General features: G+C 46.9%; 1 protein-coding gene across 1 annotated transcript in view; it reads right to left on the bottom strand.

Moving 5' to 3' along the window:
• ADGRB1 (adhesion G protein-coupled receptor B1) overlaps positions 1–20716 on the bottom strand; it is a 203952-nt gene that overhangs the window by 58654 nt on the left and 124582 nt on the right. The window contains 2 exon segments of the mRNA XM_059867849.1: positions 1411–1513; positions 8924–9027. Coding sequence (XP_059723832.1) covers positions 1411–1513; positions 8924–9027 — 207 coding nt within the window.

Raw genomic sequence — 20716 nt, 5'->3', positions numbered from 1 at the left:
GGTGTGGCAGAAAACACAACCAAGGAAAGCAGGGGCTTGGGTCTTCCTCTCTCCACCTCCTGCCAACCATGGAAGATAACTCTTTTTGGGGAAGGGAGTTTCTGAAGGGCACTTTGTGGCAGCAGCAGAGCTGGCTGCTTGATTCCACACTTCTCTGCACACACAGGGCTCCAGCAGCTGGAAGGCTTTTCCTAAAACAACCTAACCCTAATCCAAAGGGCCTTCCATGGAAATGCCTCCCTGATTCACTAAATCCTTCACCTTCTGTGCAGGAATCATAAAATCATGGATGGCTTGAGTTTTGGGAGGGACCTTAAAAACCATCTCATTCCAACCCCCTGCCATGGGCAGGAAGATTTTCTCTTGCTCAAAGCTCTGTCTAACCTTGCCTTGAACACTTCCAGTGTTGGGGCACCCACAATTTCTCTGGACAACCTGTTCCAGTGCCTCACCACCCTTACAGGAAAGATTTTATTCCCGATATGCTTCCAACAGTGACACCACGCTCATGCTGCCAAAGCAGGGGCTCAAAAATCCCAGCTGGTCACTGGTTCCTGTTAAGCAATAACTGATTTTTGATTTCTGATTGTGATTTTGGCAGCAGAAAGAGTGGAGGAGGCATCTTGACTCACGTTTTTTGGCTTAACAGAGTTTTGATGGTCAGAGCATTTGGGAAGAGGGGAAAATTTACAAGAGGAAAATACTAATGGTGAGCTGTGATTTGTCATGCCAGACATCAACAGGGAAGCTGAAAGTGCTTGAGCTGGAAAAAAATAATGGAGGCAACACATGCCTCTCCAGCTGGGTCTGTGGGAAGAGAGCAACCAGTGCTCATGGCTTGGAAAACCACACTGGGTCTTGCCTGGGCTGCTGGAGTCACTCTGGGATCTGCTCCGAGTCCCTCGAGGCCCTGCAGTGCTCACAGCGCATCTGGCAATGCTTCCCATCCCCAAAAAAGGTTGGACAGTTTTGTGCCTGTGTTCATTAACATCTGCCAAGTACTTTCCGCTCAGAGTATAAAAACTGCTGGAGAAATAAATGTAAAGCTGAGAGGTTGTTTGTTTGGGGCTTTTTTTAAAGCCTTTTCTCAATCTGCCTTTGTAATTTTTTTGAAAATAAAATGGTTAAAGCCTTGCAAATCACCACGCTTCTTCACCGTGCCATGTGCCAGCTACTCTAGGCAGATATTCAAAAATATCACATTGGTTTTAATCAAAGCCCTGAGGATGCTGACAAATTATCAAAGAGAGAGCGAGAGAGAAAATTGAAATCTGCCATTTAGCCGTGTCTTTGACATGTCGCTAATTAACAGATGGAGGAAAAATGAGGAAGCGCTGCCTGAATGGATCATTTCAGTGCTAAATCAGGGGGAAAGCAAACAAATAAACAAAGCCCCAATGGATCCCTTACCTTATTCCGGGTCTGGGTCTGTCCGATGAGGATGAGGGCGTTGGAGGAGATGATGGAGAGGCAGAAGTTGATGAGGATGACGGAGCGCTCCGAGCGGATGTACCTGCAGCGAGAGAAGAGGGGAGGGAGACCCACCCTGTCACAGCCTGCCCTGGGTGACCTCTGGAAAGCAGCAATCCAGGCCAGGCTCTACAGAATTGCCAATTTCCTGAAGATTTTATGTGCTAGACAGACAAGAACGAGGTGGGAAGGGAGGGGGAGAAGATGTCTCCATCATCCCCACCAATGCTGGAGTTAGGAGCCAACAAACGAGAGGCCAGCCTAGTCTGAGCCCCTCCTAAAGACAGTAGAGTGCTGCAAATCTTCTTCAGCTCTGCCTACTTGAAACGGGGGCTTGAAAAGGAGCTTGAAAGAAAACAAACAGGCAACACATGGAAAAGATTCCCAACCAAGAGCCACAGGCATGCTGGCAATGGAAGCAGATTACAAACACATGCACCTTGACAACAAAGTGTGTGTGATTCAGCATTCCACTTCCTTCAGCCTAACAACCCCTCCTGGGGTGAGAAGCATTGAGAAGCATTTTGGGCTTTTTTTTTTTTTTTTTTTTTTTTTTTTTTTTTTTTTTTTTTGGTACTACTTCTCCAAACTAGGCCAAATACGTAACTGCAGCTGTGAGTTTGGGACATCAGGGACAGCAGTTAGGGAGCTGTTGCCTTCAGCACCTTGCAGGAGCCAGCTATTTGTCATTTCTGATTTGCAGCACAGCCCCAGGCTCGCTGCCGAGGTAACTGCACCACAACTAATTCAAACCACTGGCCAGGGAGGGAAATTTCTTTGAAGGCACTTTTATGTACCTGATAAAACGAAAAGGGAACTGTAAAGGTGCAAGTCCTCAAGGACTGACTCAAGATCTGACCACACCAACGTTCACACGTGAATTATCTCAAAGATGCTGCAAGTGCCCTGCCTGAATGCCAGATGAGTGAAGAGGAGATGCTGATGCTTATATAAATTAGAAACAGATGTATTAATCAACCAGCTCATCCCTGGAGGCTAATGCAGGATTATTTCCTATATTCCAGCACATCAACTATTTATGTTGGGAATTTAATTTCATTAATTAATTTTAGCGAGAGTGAGTTGGTCGTGCCTTGGCTGCAGAGTTTTGAGCTTCTGATGAGGAGGGCAGGATGGGTTTACTGCACGTGTGTGTTCTGCCAAGGGTAAATCTGTGCTTTAGACCTAATGAAGGCTGTAAAACTTTGATTTTTCAACTTCCCCTTGAGCTCTACCTTCAGACAAATATGTATGATGAAGATATGCTTTCCTGGATGCAAAAAAAAAAAAAAAAAAACCAACAAAGGTAGCATGAACTCCTACTTAATCTGTTGGAAATCTGATTTATAGGAAGTTCTCCCTGAAACACTCCCAGCCCCAAAACAGGCTGCAAAATCTAGGATCCCTCCTCAGTAAGAAACTGGGTTGACAGGCTGCAAAATGAGCTTCTGGTTCCTTCCACAGCCAAGCTGAGCCCAAATTTCCTGATTTCACTGGGCTCCATATAGTGCTGGGCACCACCTGAACCCTGCTCCATTTGTCACTGGAGACCTCAATGTTTTCATGCCTTGATTGTGTGAAGTAAAACCTCAAATCTCCAGTCAGGAGCTTCTATGGGGCAGAAACAGAGATTTGGACTCTGTCCTGATGGGAAGGAAATGTAAGAAATCTGTGTAGCAACACTATGATCCCACTGCTATTAGCATGAACTTCTGAAGTCTCCACTGGTCAGAAAAAGGTAAGAAATTAGTTGATCATAAATCTGCATTTTAATGTAAGGGGGGATAATCTAATTGTTTTAAGACTTTTTCCCCCTTAAGCCCCCTTAAACCAACTCCCCTTTTTCCCTGCTTCCCTTCACACCCTGAGAATTTATCTTGTTCTCTTGATCCCTGAACTTCCAAAGAACAAGATGTGGGTTGGCAATGAAAAGAATCAGAATAATTTAGGTTGGGAAAAAGAAAAAAAAAAACCTCTCAAGTTCCTAGTCCAATGCTATGCCCAAAAAAAAAGGACTGATTTCAAAGTCAGATCAAGTTTCTCAGGGTCTCATCTGACTGAGATTTGAAAATCACCAGGAACAGGAATGCCACCACCTCTCTTGGCTGACTTATTACAGCACTAAACTGCTTAACTTAACTGCTCTCCTGATGAAAGATTATTTTGCTTTATATCCAGCTGGGTCTTTTCCTGCTGCAGCTGGTGCCTCTAGACCTTTCCCTGTCTACCTCTGAAAGTTGTTTGGCTTCTCCATGACTGCTCTTTAACAGCCTCCTCTTCTCAAAGTTTGTTCCCTTTGCCTCCTCTGGCGTTCTCCAGCTCCCTCAGCATCCACTGGACTTGATGGGATGTGCTGGTATCTCTGCTGTTGGGGGGATCCAGCACTGGGCACCTTTTCCAGGTGTGGCCCCAGGAGTGTCCAGGTTGTTAAAGAAGACATTAAACAATGTTGGCCACTCTACCAACCCTGGCCAGCCCTTGATTAGGCCTCAAACCTTTGACCACTACCCTCAAATCCTGCAGGAATTTCATCCAGATATAAAGACACCAAACCAGTGCATAATTCCATGAACTGGATGCAAAAATGCATTTGGAGACTGTGTTAATGGCCTTGGTAATGTCAAAATCCACACCAGCTGCTTCTCCCCACTGTCCATATAAGCAGTCATCCCATCCCAAAAGGAAAACAGGGCAGCCAGGCACAACCTGTTCTCCACAAATCCTCACTGCCTATTCCCAATTACTTCCCTGTCCATCATTTTGCCTGGAAATAACCTTTAGAGCTACTTGCTCTTTAATCATCCCAGGGGATGTGTAGGCTGACTGGACAGTTGTTCTCTGGATCCTCCTCCTTGCCCTTTCTAAAGGTGGGAGTAACATTTGCCTTCTTCCAGCCTTCAGGAAGCTCCCCAGGTGACAGAGAGTGGCTCCACAGTCACGCCAAACCTCTCCCTCAAAGCATCCCATGGATCTGCAAACACCCAGATACCTTAAACAGTCCTTGTCTCTCTTCTCCTTGGCAGTGGGGAGCATTTTCTCCCCTGGATTCTGCCTCTGTGGAGGAATTTGCGTGCCTGGGAGCCAGCCTTGCCAGCAGAACATGGCAAAAAGGCACTGGGTACCTTCACCTTTTCAACTTCCTCATCCACTAGGCTGCTTGTCCCACTCAACACCATTTCCTGGGAAATCCTTTGGTGCTGACATACCTCCAGAACCCATTCCTGATGCCTTTCACATCCCTGACCACTTTCAAACTCAACTGAGCTCTGACCATTCTGATTCAATCCTGCATTCCTGGGCAATTCTTCCAGAGTCCTCCTTGGTAGCCTGACCTGGATTCCAAGCACTTCCTTGTTAAGTTTCTGCTCAGTCAGAATGCTAAGAAGACCTCCTGCTACGCTTGCTTTTTTTCCTTCCATTTCCTCTTCTCCAACACAGGATGCTCCACAGAAAGAAATCACCATTCCTCTCCAGACCCTCTGGCCAAAGAACTCAGGAATTTGTATCAGAGGGAGGGAAAAAAACAAAGAACTTGATGGGTTTTGCCCAAAAAAACATCTGCAGCAAAGACAGAGCTACTCCAGGGTGCTGCATTGCTACCCCTCTACTGATACATGGATTCTGTCTACTTGTCAAAATAGGCTGTACTCAGCCACAAAACTGGGGAAAACCCACTGCTAATTTAAGGAACTTCTGCTCCAGCCTCTGTCCCACAATCACAGGATATCCTGAGCTGGAAGGGACCCACAAGGATCAGCAAGTCCAACTCCTGGCCCTGCACAGGACACCCCAACAATCCCACCCTGTGCCTGAGTATGTGTCCAAACACTCCTTGAGCTCTGGCATATTTGGTGCTGTGACCATTCCCAGGGGAGCCTGTTTCAGTGCTAAACCACCGTCTGAATTATTTCCTGATACCCAACCCAACCCTCCTGACACAGCTCCAGCCATTCCCTCAGGTCCTGTCACTGGTCACCAGCGAGGATCCCCACTTGTTGTGTGAAGCCCTGCACCAGCTGAGACAGATGGAAAAGGTGGGAAAAGCCCACAGTCTGTTTCTCTGCCCCCATTAGGCTCCTCTCCTCTCCACAAACACTGAGTCACCGCTGCTTTCTCACCGTGTGTACACACATCCCTCTCCACACAGCCACTTACTCATCCCTGCCACCTCCCACCAGGGCCAGGAGTGCCTCAGCATCCTCAGCACAGGCAGAGCTCCTGGGTTTAAAGCAAGCCTTAACAGCCCCTCGAGAGCTCATTGACAGCCACTCAATCAATCCTCAGGAGTGGGAAAAGCTGGGGCTGTCCTCTTGCAGTGATGCAGCACTCACCCAGCTGCTGCCAGGGACAGAGCTCTGCCCTGCCCCACATGCTGATGGGCTGGTGGATGAGCTGCTCGATAGCAGGGATCGATCCTGTGCTATGGAAAGGTCACTGACTCCAGAGGCTGTAGAGCTGCAACGAGTTCAGGGATGGAAAACATCGGGGCACTCCTGAAATGCCAGTGTGTCAAGGAGCTGCCTGAAAACAGGTGTCATTTCACCTGCTCTGACCCCTGAGTGGTTGGCTTTTCCCCCCAGTTTTTTCATTTCCATGCCAGTTTTCAATTTTTTTCCCTCAATTCCCCCTCTTTTCCCACACGGGTGGCGGAGCACGTGGCCCACACACAGATTGTGCCTCCAGCTGTGACCCAGGACAGGCAGTGCAGAGACAGAACAAGGTCACTCCACTTCTGTGGCCCACTGTGTCACTGACCCCTCTGTCGAGCCTGCTAATAAGACCAGAGATGCACCATCTGCAGCAGGGATTTTTGCAGCCATCTGTCTGCTGGGAACTGGAGTGAGGCCACCAACAGGCCACCAACAGCCATCAAACAGAAACAACTTCCAGTTTCCATGGGGGCTGTGCCAAGTTGGCCGTGCCTGAAGTGATCTCTTGCCTCAAAAAAGCTCGTGCCATTCATGCCAGTGGCTGAGTAGGTGCCACCAAGGAGCAGCCTTTATTTGGGGGTTTTGAATGGGGAGTGGAGGGGAAATTCATTTCCTCCCTGATATGTAGCCCGAAGCTGGGATCACCTCCCTGTTACTTTTGCTCCTCTTTTCTTCACCGTGTTCCTCTCCCTCTTTCTCGCCCTCCCTTCTTTTCTGGTTCCCATTTACACTAACAAACCCTAGCTGGGCAAAATTCTGGGAAAGCTTCCAGATTGTCAGCCTCAGCGAGCTTATTCATCAGAAGTGTTTCATACTCAAGCTGGGTCTATGGATGCATGCTCCAGATGCCTTTGTCCAGAGTTCTGAATGGGAAATTTTCCGGCCAAAGCTCCACAAAACAGCTGAGCTCTGGTGAGTGCTCTCCACACAAGATCAGGCAGCCAGGACATGAGGAGTTTCTCTCCAGCATGGTGGAAAAGGACCACTTTGATGCTGCTCCTGTGTTTTAGAGACAATAATACTGCTGATTCCATTTCTAAGCACTCCTCCAGCTGCTGTCTATCAGAATGTACAACATTTAGGGCAAAACAAAGTGGGAGCCAGGAGATAATGTTGAATACAAAGTTCCTGAGACCATTAATAGGAAAGCACATTCACGTCCAGCAGCTATGCCTAAAATAAAAAGGACACACAGAGCGCTCAGGGCTCAGCCACGGGAATGCTGTGAAGTTTGGAAAACATGAAAACATGATCTACAGAGAAGAAATGGAACAAACTCAGCGCACCAGAGAGAAATTCTAGAGATCACTCGATCATGCTTTACAAATATTTACACAGAGAGACTCTGGATAGAGAGCCCTTCAGTCAAGATAAAGCTGGTCTCAGGATCACTTGGAAATGCATGTCCATCCTTGGCTAGCTCAGAAATACCCATTCAAGCCTCCCTTAAACATGTCCTCCCATTCCTGCTGATCGTTTTGGCCATAGGCATAAGGCAAAGAGTGGAATGAGAAATTAAACAGAACATATTTGAAACAGGTCAGGCAATTTACTGTCCTCAATAACAGTAAATATTGGAGGGGTAGCGGGGGAGCACAGTCCTGGAAAAAAATACATCATGTTATTCCAAATGGCTCTGGCATGCTCCAGACTGATTCAGCCTCATGTCTGAGCTTGGGCTTCAGATCCTGACCCTGTTTCTGATAGGAAAGAGAGGGTGAGGCTCGAACTCTTGCTCTTTAATCTTCTAGCCTAACTTTCCACTTGATCCTGACACCAGTGACCCCAGTAAGTCACCTACCGGCGCTGCTCAGTGCCGCCCAGCCTGAGGAAAAGCAGGAGAGGACAAGGACTTGAGCACATCCAATGATACCCCAGGCACGGAAAAACCTGAGTTCTAGATAAATGTTATCATGATCAGTCTTCAGCTGCCAAAATTAACCAGCCACTATGCACTGTCACAGTATCAACAAAAAAAAAGATGCATTTTTGCTCAGTTTTTACTCTCTTGTTTCTTTCCTCTATCAAAGAGCAGAAAAAAGTTATCTCAATTCAACGTCTAAATGGAATTTACCCTTTCCTTCCTGCTGAGAAGAAGCACTGCACAAAATAAGAGCCTCACACTGATCCCTTCTCCCAAAAGTATCACCAATAATACCCAACTGTACTCCCTGCAGCCACTCCATTAGGATTTCACAGACATTCACCTGGTTCTGATTTGTCTTTGCTTGGCCTCGAGCCATGAAGGTCTCAGTGTGTTTGCCATGGATTTAGGAGAGACATGGATCTCACGGGATAAACTCAGACCTTGTTCAAGGCAATACAGGGAGAAAATCCCTTGCACATCTCGGTCCTCCAGCTTAGAGTCACCAGAATGTATCCAACAGGAGCATGGGCCAATTGTTCATTAAAGCTTTGCTTCAAAATCCCTTCAGCCTCCATAAATGACACAATTTTAGGTTCCACCCGACCTGTGTACAGGAGCTGTCAGCAATGGGATGTACTGAGGGATCCCATATGCACCTGAAGCTGAAGGCAAAAAGCAGCTAAAAGGTTGGGGAGTTATTTAGATGATTTAAGGTTTAACGTCCTTAAGCTCCTGAAAAGTTCTGTCAGTTCTTCAGGCCAGATGTTTTCATGGCAGGTCACAGAGGTTTGGATGTTCCCAAAGAATTCCCTTGCAGCAGCATCTGCCTGCCAAGAGGCCGTGTGTGTCCACCTCGCCTCTGACAAGGTTTCCTGGGGTACACAAAGGCATCAAAACCAGCACGAGGCTTTTGGAAATGGAACAATGTCCCTACATGAGGGCATGGCACTAATTTCACTCTGCTAATTTCTCTGGCACCGAAAGGAGAGAATAATGCCAGCTAAGCCACCAGGATGACTTTCTGCAGGGCCCACTCATTCCCAGTTCTTCCTCAAGCACCAGGCACCCAAAACCACAGAGCAAACATTCCAGGATCCATGTAGGTCAAAAGACAATTACTTTCCCCAAAAAGAAGAGAAGAGAATGAAAGCCATACCTCCAAACAGAGACATAAATGATAATCAACAGCAAAAGTGTCAGCGAGGATACTCCACAGCCTACAATTAACGTGACAGAAGGGACCAGCACCTTTTCCATGTTCTGAAAGAGAGAAAGTGAGACATTAAAAAATAAGTTTAGCCAGTTCTACCATGAAAATTCCATGGCAAGAACTCTCCTGTTTGTTGGTGTGTCCACTCAGCTGACCTTCACATCACACTGTGCATAAAAACAAACAGGGAAGGAGACCAGGATCTGTTTCTCCTCGACCCAGCAATTTTTTTTTTTTTTGGACCTGCTCCCACAAACCAGTGCCAAGCCTGGGTAACAATTCTGAAAGCAGGCATGTGAAAGGTGTTATGAGAGGAGGATCAGGCTCTTCATATCCAGTGTGAAAGTGGGAAGATAATTAATGAAGCAATAACAGAACAATTACAAACGAGCTCTTCTGGGACGGCGGTGATGAAGGGTGGAGGATGAAAAGAAGGTGAAAATTTTCCACCAACCACAAACATTCATCTGGAAAAGGATGAAATGAAGCAAGGGAAGAAAAAACAAGATGTGTATCCTCCCCAGGGATCCACCATCCATCAATTCACTGCTCTTACACCACTGCACAAGGCATTTTTTCAGAGAAGGGGATCACACAGGCTGGAAAACCTGGTGTGGAATGGCTCTTTTTTCTGACTGAATACAAAAGAACATCAGCTCTTGCAACATCAAGAGCAAACTCACGCTGTAACCTCTCTAATGGAGCTCTCTGCATCCGGTGACTGCAACTACCCAACATCTGCCACACTGATATCACTGAACTCGCCCTGTCCTCAGCTCAGAGCGAGGAGCTCAATCCCACTTGGCTTTCCCTGCTGCAGGCATTTTTTCCCTCCCTGGCACGTTTCTTATTTCCACATCAGTGATCTCTGCTGGCAGGAAGGCAGAGAGAGGCAGAGTCCCATACAGAACAGACACCCAAGAACCCTCTGTTTAGGGTCACACTGTTTGCAGAGGACAGGGAGCCCAGTCGAGGTTGTCATTAGATTGGCACAGCACCAGCACCTCACACTTCACTCATGGAGATGAGATGGCTTCTGACACAGCAAGGGCTTAGCGCAGGAGAGAAAATAAAAAAAAGAAAAGTAAATTATGCATGAATTTGGGAATGAAACAGGCAGTCCTCTAAGGACTTGGCTACACCGTTTTTCTGGCAGGCATGAGGCTGCTCAGCCTGAACCTCCAGTCAGAGGGGTGCCACGGAGCTGAGGCTACAGCAGCTCTGTTCCAGGCTACTGAGCCTTCTGCAAAGTAAAATACATCAGGCAGGGCTCAGTGCTGGGTTTGAATGCAGCCTGGCCAGCTCAGCACATGGACAAACCAAAGCTGTGTCCACTTACTCAAGGCCCACAGTCACTACAGGGTTACTCCACAAAAAGAGATGAACAACCCTGATACACAGAGGTCAGAGCTGAATTGTCCCTGAATTTTTGAGGGTTTGGGAAAATCCTCCTGATTTGCTTATTTTGAACAAGGACACCTCTCCCAGCTGAGGGGAATTAATGAGGAACAAAACTTTCACCACTCCACTGCAAGGAACCCCTCAGCAGCTGTTGGGAAGGATGGAACAAGAACTTCCAAAATTTAGTGACACATTGTAGAAGTCTAGAAAAGAAGGGGATTAACGTGAATGTCTCAAACATGGATGGTCATGGGGCCAACCAAGAATTGCTGGTAATAACACACAGTGAGCAAGAACAAGGTGTGGCTGGAGAAGGGGCCATGCACAGGTAAGGCAGCACTTTCTGGGAAAAAAAAATCCTGTTCTGGCACCTGGAGATCAGTACAACTCAGCAAAGTACAGGCACGGGAATAAGGCTGAGAATTGGGCATGGACTATAGGATGGATCAAGACCACCCAAGATCCCTGGAGGCTCCAACCCACTTCCAGAAAGGTCTAGAAGAACAGACAACTGATTTGCATGGGAAGAGAGAGACTTATCTCCAAAGCAGAGGAAACTGATCTATATAAAGGTGCTCCCTGGGCTCATGGGCACCCCAGGACACCCCATCAGCTGGATCAATACTGGAGCCAGCACTGGTGATTTCTCTTTTTCCCTTTCCTTGCTTCTCCATTGTTTCTCTCTCTCCCTCTTTAATTCACCTCCTTTTCCCTTCCACTCCAACCCTTTATCCAAAACCCACTGCCATGTGCTGGCACCAGATCAGAAACTAACATAACAATTTCCACCCGTAATTCACTTATAAAACTTGGGACCCTTCTGACTTCTGCCATTCCTTTTGACCAAAAATGTTGGGTGCTTCCTTCCCCTTAAGGGTGGGATGTCACACACAGTCAATGGCTTGAGTGCCCAGCTGGCACCAAAAGGAGTACAGGTGGTCTGAGGGATCTTCACTGGGTGCAGACCAGCTACAGACAAGAAACCTGAGCCTCACCAATCCCTCCTGCATCTCCCTCTGCTTTGAGATTCCCAAAACGCTCAGGAAAGAGATGTTTCAGCTTTCCTGTGGATTCTTTCCCTAAGCTTTTACAGACACTTGGGTCACTGATTTTTTACATCAACTCCTGTGACTGTGCTCCCATCCTGAGAATTTACTCTTGCCAAATCTTCATGCAAGGTTAGAAGCATGTTTTTAGGAATGAGGTAAACATAAATTTCAATGAAAATATCAACGCTTTGATTTTGTCTTCCATCAAACAAAATTGAATTTGGACATCATCCAGGCAGGGTGAGTGCTGATACCGCATATTTTGCTCCTGATAAATTGAAATGTGGAAAGGACTCTGATTTAGTCAGGTAGGGTGTGGCAGGGATGGATGCAACGTCCTGGAGGAAGCCACAGCTTTGTCTGTCCCCTTTGCAGAATCCTGGTGGACAACCCTGTCCCAGTGCAGAGATGCATGGCTGGGACAAAAGCACTGTGGAACACAAGACACTCAGCCATGGATGGCTTCTTGCTTGCTCTCTCCAAGCTCTTTCCCAAGCCTTTCCCTCTCCCTGCTCCCCCCTTACGGCAATTTGAGTTCACATCACACAAACGGGGGCCTGGGATGAGCATCGATTGTGACATTTGATTTAAGTAGGTCTCATTTCACTGACTTTTCATGGGTAACTGGATAAAAGTGGGGGAGGAGCTCCATTAAAGCAAAGAAAGCCCAACATGTAACTCATTCCTGAACCATCAAGGGAATGGAGTTTGGTTTTTAAAAGATGAGCAGGCTGCATCCCTAAATCCCAACACTGCAACCCCAGCTGCCCTCCCTTCCACATCCTCCCTGAGATCACTCCACCTCAAAAGACCTCAGGTTCTCTCACTGCCTTCCCCATCCACTGTCCCACATCATCCAAAACCCTCTCAGAGATCCTGCAGCTAATTAAGGATCTTCCACATGTACTGGATCATTCCTAGCTCAGATGTTTGCTCCTACACAAGGCACTACAACAATGATGACTGGCCAAGATTAAGCCAGTTTTTAGGGTAATAACTGATGTCCATCTGCAGCCCATCCTACAGGAAAGACTCTGATCTGCACCTCCTTCTTCCTCCTACAAAATTTCACAAACCCCATGTCTAGAAGAACAGCTTTTGCTGAAGAGATGCCATGAAGCTCATCCCTCCATCCTACAGGAAAGGAATGATTGGTCCAGCCCTGATGGGATTTTTGCTGGCATTAGTAATGGGGATAATCACAAAAATCACTGGCTGCAGAAAGAAGAGAAGCTTGCTCCTTTAGGAATATTCAAATAATTCAGGTTGGAAAAGACTTTTAAGATCAGAAAGTCCAACCATCAACACAACACCACCATCACGTTCAACACTAAACCATGTCCTCCTCAAGTGCCACATCCACATTTTTTGATCAATTCCAGGGATAGTGACTCTGCTATTTCCTTGTTTCAATTCTTTACCACCTTTTCCATGAAGAAATTTTTTCCTAATATCCAATCTAAACCTCCCCTGGTGCAACTTGAGGACATTTACTGTGGTCTTAAGCAAGTCCTAAAGACTTAGGCCCCAGTATCTTAAGATTCTGTTTTCTTCCTTCATTATTAAGGTTTCTTTGTCCTCCCCACCTTCATTCTCTATCCACCACATCTTCCGTTCAGTAAACAAATCATAATTTGGGTTTTTTTTCTGACTAATTAAACCCCCTGACAGAAGGCGGTCAGATGCTGCAGGATCTGAGCCTTGCGAGGGAAATCTCCTTAAAGAAGGAAAAATGGGAAAATCAAGGTTGGTTTAAAAAATAAAGATGCTACCAACAGAAAAATGTCAAGGTAAGAGAAGGAACAGCCCTATAGGATTTTCACAGCATCAGAGCTGAGGAAAAAACTGGTTATTTGCAGGCCCGGAACAGGATCCCTACCTGCCTGGACTGGAGAGGAACTGCTGAGAGGGGCCATCCAAAAACCCCCTGAAACACAGAAAACGCTGTTTCTGTTTGGAGCTGGGAATAAAACTTTTCCCTGGGCCAGTCGGGAACAGAGCAGGTCGCTCTGAGTCGCAAGGGCTGGGATTCTGTCACCAGGCATGACAGGGGAGGAGGGAGGCAATCAATGACATCAGCCAGGATGGAAATAACGAGCGCTGCTGCCTGGGGCCACTCGCTGTCCTGCCACCTCATCGCTCTGCCTGGCAGGGCAGAAGGACGCTCCTCCTTCCCTTTACAATTTCACCTTGCTTCCTTCTTTTTCCTTCTCTTCCTTTCTCCCTAATTCTTGCTCTCCTTTGTCTTCTCTGTCTCCTTTCCTTTGGCTATTTCCCACGGCATAGTCTGCCTTTTCTTCTTGCTCTTAATGCATTTTTCCGGCTCTCCCCCTTTCAAATTCTCTGCATTTCTCCCCTTTCCTTCTCTGGCTTTCTGCAGAATGCTGTGAAAAGCTACTCGATTTGAGTTGTGCTTTTTCCATTACCCTGCTCTGGCTCCAGGGTCAAACAGGCTCCAATTAGAACAAAGTATTTCTTAATGCTGTGCAGTTTGCCCCAGACCTTACAACCAAGCTGTTCTTTCTGCTTTTTCCATCCTTTATTCCAAGAAAGGCTTGAACAAAGTCTTTATAGGCACAACATCACACCAATAAAATCACCAAAAAATTAAACCATTTATTCTGCTCTGAAATTAAACACAGGCACACGAGTTTTGAGTTTGGGGGGGATTGGGCTTTGTTTGGTTTTAGAAACGTGTTTGCTATTCATAATAGTTGCCTTGAGCCTGACTTCCTGCACATTTGAAATTAAAGATTCATGAAATCAGAGAATTGCAGGAGCTCCGGTTGCAAGGGACATCTCCAGCTTTGCAACCCAATTTGCTGCTTGGAGCAAGACCAGCACTAACATCAGGTGAGGCTGGTGATGGCTTTGTCTGGATTTGGGAATTCTCCAAGATGGAGAGCTCCCATCCCACAGGTGCCCATTCCAGAGCCACAACTCTCTACTGGAGACAGAGTTTTTCCTGAGGTCGCACAAGGGGAGGTTTAGATTTGCTATCAGGGAACATTTTTTTCACTGGAAAGCATTGGAACAGGCTGCTCAGGGAAGTGGTGGAACCTGCATCCCCGGAAGGGTTAAGGAAATGTCTGGATATTGCACTTAGGGACGTGGTTTAGCCATGAACGTGGCGTTACCACGTTAATGGAGATTTTTTCTCAACCTAAATTATTCCGTGCACCTCCCGAGCTAGTTTGTCTTTTCTCCCTTGTTAAACCACCAGGCACAAGCCAGAGGAATTTGGTTTTATAATTTTTGTAACTGTCCCACAGGCTCTGACCAGAGTGCCCTTTACATCTTTGCAAGACCGAGCAAGTCCCTCTCTGTCCCCTCACAGGTCACAGGCTCAAAGCAACCAGGCTCATTCCACTCTCCTGACACAGACCTGGACCAGCTGGGTGGGATTTATTCCAAGAATTGCACAGGAATGGTTTTGCTGTGCCACTGGCCCAAAGGCTTTTTATGACTCCTGTGAATTTTTTTTTAAGCCAAACTGTATTGATTTCACTGCTGGTTGGACAACTCTTGTCAAAGCAGGGAGAGAGGTGTCAAAATTGCTGGAAAATAATGCTTTTAGCAGGGCTTACAGAAGCAAACAGCTTCCAGAACAAAAGGTGTGTGTCAGTGCTGGAGAAAACAACTCAGGAGGGTTGAATGACCAAGAGGTGAATGTGCTCTTGTCAGCTGCCAAAAAAGCCCTCATTTTTTTAATCCTCAATTCAGTCAGATTCAGGATTTCTCATCCAGGCTCAGGCCCTGTGGATATCACATTTATACTTTGTTGGGATGGGAAATTTCCATGTACCCTGGGCCTGCTCAAGGGAAGGCTCAGTTTTCTCTCCCTGGACCAGCAATTTCCCACAGAAAGACAGGGAGAGAGGGAGAGCATGACACAAGCACTTCCCAGTGGATGTCAGGATTGGGCCAGGGGTGAAAGGAGATTTTTTTGGTGGGTCAGCCTTGTCAGAGGTCTACAGGGTTCACTCAACTCAAAGCAGATGAGAAGTGAGAAAGTATCAAAATATTCCTTTTTTCCCACAGAATCACAGAATAGTTTGAGTTGAAAGGGATCTTTGAAATAATCTAATTCTAACCCCCTGCATGGACAGGGACACTTTCCACTATTCCAGGTTGTTCCAAGCCTCGTCCAGCCTGGCCTTGAACACTTCCAGGGATGGGGTAGTCACAGAATTCCTGTACAGCATGTGCCAGGATCTCACCACCCTTACAGGAAAAAGTTTCTTCCCAATATTTAATATAATTCTACCCGCTTTCAGTTTAAGCCATTCCCCCCCACCCTCTCATTCTGTGGCAGCAATGGCAGTGCCCAACAACCCAAAATACAGTCCCATACTGGCTACTAAAATTAATTCTATCTGGAATTAAACCTGTAAAAAAGTCTTTCTCCACCTTTCTTCTAACACTTCAAAATAAGGTCTCCCCAGAGCCTTCTCTTCTCCATCATTTAACCTCTGAGAAGGGCTTTGAGGTCCCTGCATGAAGGTCACTTAGAGGCATCATTAATAAATCATCTTTTCACACCTTCTTTCAGCAAGATGTGACACCTTCCCAGCTCAGCCCCAGCCACTGAGAGCCAGGTCCAGAGGATTCCACCTTGCTTTGCTTCTCCCCTATCCAAACCACAGGCTTCCCATGTCAAAGCTAATAGTCACCCATTATCAGGAACACATTTGTGGAGCTCACATTTGTTATTTGGCTGGTCTAACAGGCAATTCTGTGTAATTACAGTGCACAAAAATCACCCAGAGAGGCGTCTTAACACGCTACTATTTATTAACAATCACTAACTCTTCAGTGGGTATTGAGTCCTCTCACAAGATGCAACGTGACAATTTGCTTTTAGTAAACATCTTTGAAGAAGTTTTCAGGACAGAGGAGTGGTCACTCAGCCTCTCCTTAATGGGAATTGTCAGGATAATTTCCTCCAGGCTGGCAGGGGATTACAGGAGTTAATAGTGGGCATTATGTACCTGCCAGTCAGCAATGCTCACTGCCAGGCTGGAACTCCCAGGCTGCTCTCCCAGAGCCTCTATGTCCAGTTCTGATGTCAAGGATGGAAGGATCAGGCCCATATTAACGCCGAGGAACTCTCTGCTCCTGACCTGACAGCTGTTCCCAAACGTTTTCACCATCATTCTTTAAAACACTCAAAGTTTTATTCGCTTTATTTGTCCCTTTCCGACTGCACCTCACTCAGCCAAGCTACTGAAATCCTGGTTTTATGGAGCTCTGATGTAGATCCTTGAGTCACTCTGCATCCCTCTGCCAGCTGTGGCTTGGGAAGCAGAGGAGGAGCTGGAGACCCCAAGGAGAAGAGCAGGGTCTACTCCCAGCTCACCCACAGGTCAGCTGTGGACACACACATCACTTAAGCCAATCTTTTCAAAGGCCTCTCAGCTGATCTGATTTAGGTGGCAAACACTGACTTTATCTTCTTGGGGGCCTATTTTGATCCCCTGGACATGGAAGGGAATAATACTGCCCCTCCATCTCTCTTCCAAAGCTTAATTCAGCTTAGATTCCTGCTGTGCTAATGCCTCGGGGGGTTCCTAGAGCTGTGTCACAACAATCAAGCACCAGGACCTTAATTCTCTGCTGTGCAAGACCTTTGGGAAGGATGGGGGAGAGACAGGACAGAGCTTTTGGCTTAACTGTTTGTGAGCTGGTCAGATGGCATGACTGGTTTTTAAACCTTTGCTTTCCACGCATATGGAAAAATCATTCTGTTCCAGCCTTTCCCTTTAAAGCATAGAGAAGAGAAAATAAAACCATTTTCCACAATGAAGCTGGCAATAATCAAAATGGCCAATTCCTCCATGGGCAGGAGCTTTTTGCTTCTGTGAAAACAGGGGCAGAAGTGAACTTTAATCATGCTGTGCAGCAGCACTGACACAGGCACTGCGGGAAACAGCAAACCTCAATCTCCCCGTGTCAGTCCTGGAAAACCAAATGCTCCAGGATCCACTCCATTGCCCTGAGATGAAGTGGTACAATGCAGGTATTCACACAAACATTCAAAGCAGAGGGGACTTGTCCATACTGCTCAGTGCAACATTAATTCTCTAAAACTCCTCGAAATGAGGTTGTGCTGAGGTGAGGGTTGGCTGCTTCTCCCAGGCAAATAATGGTAAGACAAGGGGAAATGCTCTCAAAATGCACCAGGAGAGGTTCAGTTTGGATGTTAGGAAAAATGTCTCTGTTGAAAGGGTGGTTAAGCATTGGGACAGGCTCCCCAGGGAAGCAATAGAGTCATCATCCCTGGAAATGTGTAAAAAACAGGAGCAGATGTGGCAATCTGAGATATGTTTAGGGGGTGTGGTGGGATTCAGTTGAAGGCTGGATTTGATGATCTTGGAGGTCTTTTCTAACCTGAACACTTTTATGATTCATGGACCATGCCACGTCCTGAACATTGCTGGTTGCCACAAGCTAAGACACATCCAAGGAGCATTATAAAAATTAAATATTAGGGACAATTATAGGAGCTGTTAGAGCTGCTCCTGTTCTGGAGCTGCCTCTGCAATGGAACTTACAATTATTATCATTATCATAATAATCATTGTTACTACTATCACTATTACCATTACTGGCATTATTTAACCATAGGGACATATGGTCTACAACCACTTTAAAAATGAGTCTTCTTTCCTGCACCCTCCTGCTTGGAATTGCCCTTTTCTTGGGCTACATAGAGAACAACCAGTTCAAATTCCAAAACTGACTTGGAAGCTCATGGCCCTCATCCCTTTCAGCTTCCCAGCTGAGCACCTTGCAGGGAAATGTGGTAAGATTTACACATAGCTAAAATAAAATAAGTCCATAGCAGACTGGGAATGGAAAATGAGAGTAGAATCCAGACTGTGTTTATCCTGATTTAAGCAGTATTTTGGTTCCGTGCCAGGCGACAGCGTTTCACCAAATTACTCCAAACTAGCCCGCTGTTTGTTTTACACTGTCAGTGGCGTGCTGAAGAGTGGTGCCAGAGCAGCAGCTCTCCCCACAGCATGGGCAAAATGTTCCTTCCCCTTTCCCCTGCATCCTGCCCTTTGGAGAGACCCCTCTGAGGAGTGGGGAACACCTGAGGTCTCAGTGTCTGCAGGATGGCTCCTGCCCCAGATGCTCAGATCACCCACCTGCCGACCATCATAGAGAGCAAATATCCACTGTCCCTTTCCCCCTGACTGCTGGCGAGCAGTCCACAAGAAAAACCTTCCTCCAAAGCACAAGGAATGAACACTTGGGCAAAGACTGCACAAGCCATGCCTGAAGCACCTCTTAAAACCTGCCCTTATCCAAGACCCTTTAATTCAGAGAATCAAAGAATGTCCTGAGTTGGAAGGGACCCAGTGGGATCATCGAGTCCAACTCCTGGCCCTGCACAGGACACAGGACTCCCCAACGCTCCCACACGGTGCCTGAGAGAGTTGTCCAAACACTCCTTGAGCTCTGCCAGTCTCAGGGCATTGACCATTCCCTGGGGAGCCTCTTCCAGTGCTCAACAACCCCCTGGATGAAGAATCTTTTCCTGATATCCAGCCTAACCTCCCCTCACACAGCTCCAGCCATTCCTTCAGGTCCTACCACTGCCACAGAGAGAAGAAATTGGTGCAGCCCCTCTGCTTCCCCTCATGAGGAAGCTGCAGACCCTGATGAGGTCTCCTCTCAGTCTCCTCTTCTCCAGGCAGAACAAACCTTAATTATGACCTGCAGATGCTCCCGTCCCTCACTATTCCACCACTGAAGATCCCTGCCCTGACAATGGCTCCTGACCCAAACTAAGGCTGAACCAACAGCCTTGGAGTAAAACACCCCCAGTTCATTGCCAGTCCTCAGAGGCTTTCAGGGCCTTCTTGGCTAAGAAAAGAAGATGAAGGGATTTCAGCCATTTGGGTTATTCTGTTGCTATGAGGATAATGACAGCTTTATTCCCATTGCAGTCTGAGGAGACCCTGGGATCCAGCATGTTTCCATCCCCAGCTGGTCACTGGGGCATCACTGGTGCAAATTCCCTCTATGAGAAGCAGAGATCTCCAAGCAGCCCTCGAGGAATCAGCCTCCAACCCCAACCCCCAACTCATTCACAGCTGAGTGATTGGAAAGCAAAGCTGTAACAGCCCCTGGATTTACAGCTGTACTGAGCTGATATAAACAAAATCAAAAGTGGCCCCAGCAGTCAGATATTCCCCACCTGGGGAGATGCTGGCATGATTGCCATGTTTAAAATGAGGAAAAAGAACCATTCTTCATGGAAAATGAAAGCATTGTCTCACTTGTGGGAAAAGAGGGAGTCATTTTGCTTTCACGGATTTCTTGAATATATTCTGTATATTCCTGTGGTGAGCAAGGCAGGTAGGCAGCCAGCAATGCAGCTGCAGGCTGAGTTTTGGCTGGCTGTTATCACACCCAGCATAATATCAGTTTCTTCATTAGACACTCCTCACATTCAGAGGGACATTTTGAGCTCAAATACTCCCAATTACAACTCTGACATTACTGTTCCACACATATTGCCCATTTTTGCTTAAAGATTACCAAAACCTTGTCAGCAGGTTTATCTACCCAGCTATTACTTGACAGCAAAAGTATGAAGGGCACAAACCTTTCATAAACTGCTTCAATTTGGGCTTAAATGAACATAACAATAATGACTTACTCATTTCCTACCGTGTGGCAATTTAAGGGCAACCTCAGCCTTTATGCAGGGCATAAAGGGCTCAGAGGTGAAGCAGATTGTCAAATTTACCTAAAGAATTGCTTTTCCAGGCCAAAGTACAATGGAGATGGGTGCAGAATAATAGAAGAAAGACAAGCAATCTCGCCTGACTCTTTGAACGCACCCTGCTCAGTCCCTGAAGTGTTTTGAAAAGGATGATAATCTCATTTAGCACTAATTCTGACTCCCACCCCACGAGCCCATGAAACCCAGCCTCCAGCACCCACTCGTTACCATTTTCAAACAAGCCCCTTTGTGATGCTCCCACGCCATCCTCCTGCCTTGGGAGAAGCTCCCCGAGCTCCCAGAGCTCCAAACCTCCCCTGTGAAGCCCTGCCTGGTGCAGTGCCCACAGCCCAACCCTGGCAGATGTGACCACCTCGCCATGACTAATAACCTTGTGCTGTTTGCACGGGCCCCCACGCTCTCCCCCATCCCGGCATCCTGAGGTTCCAGATGGAAAATTCAGCTGAATTTCCCACACTGCTGGGTCAGGGTGGCTTTGTGGCTCAGCATTGAGCAGGCTGGAGTGGTGCTGAAGCTCCCGGGTGGCAC

The sequence above is a fragment of the Haemorhous mexicanus genome, chromosome 1 (assembly GCF_027477595.1).
Source record: "Haemorhous mexicanus isolate bHaeMex1 chromosome 1, bHaeMex1.pri, whole genome shotgun sequence".
Taxonomy (NCBI): Eukaryota; Metazoa; Chordata; class Aves; order Passeriformes; family Fringillidae; genus Haemorhous; species Haemorhous mexicanus.
Note: the sequence above shows the minus strand (reverse complement) of the source record. Positions and strands in the feature narration are given on the sequence as shown.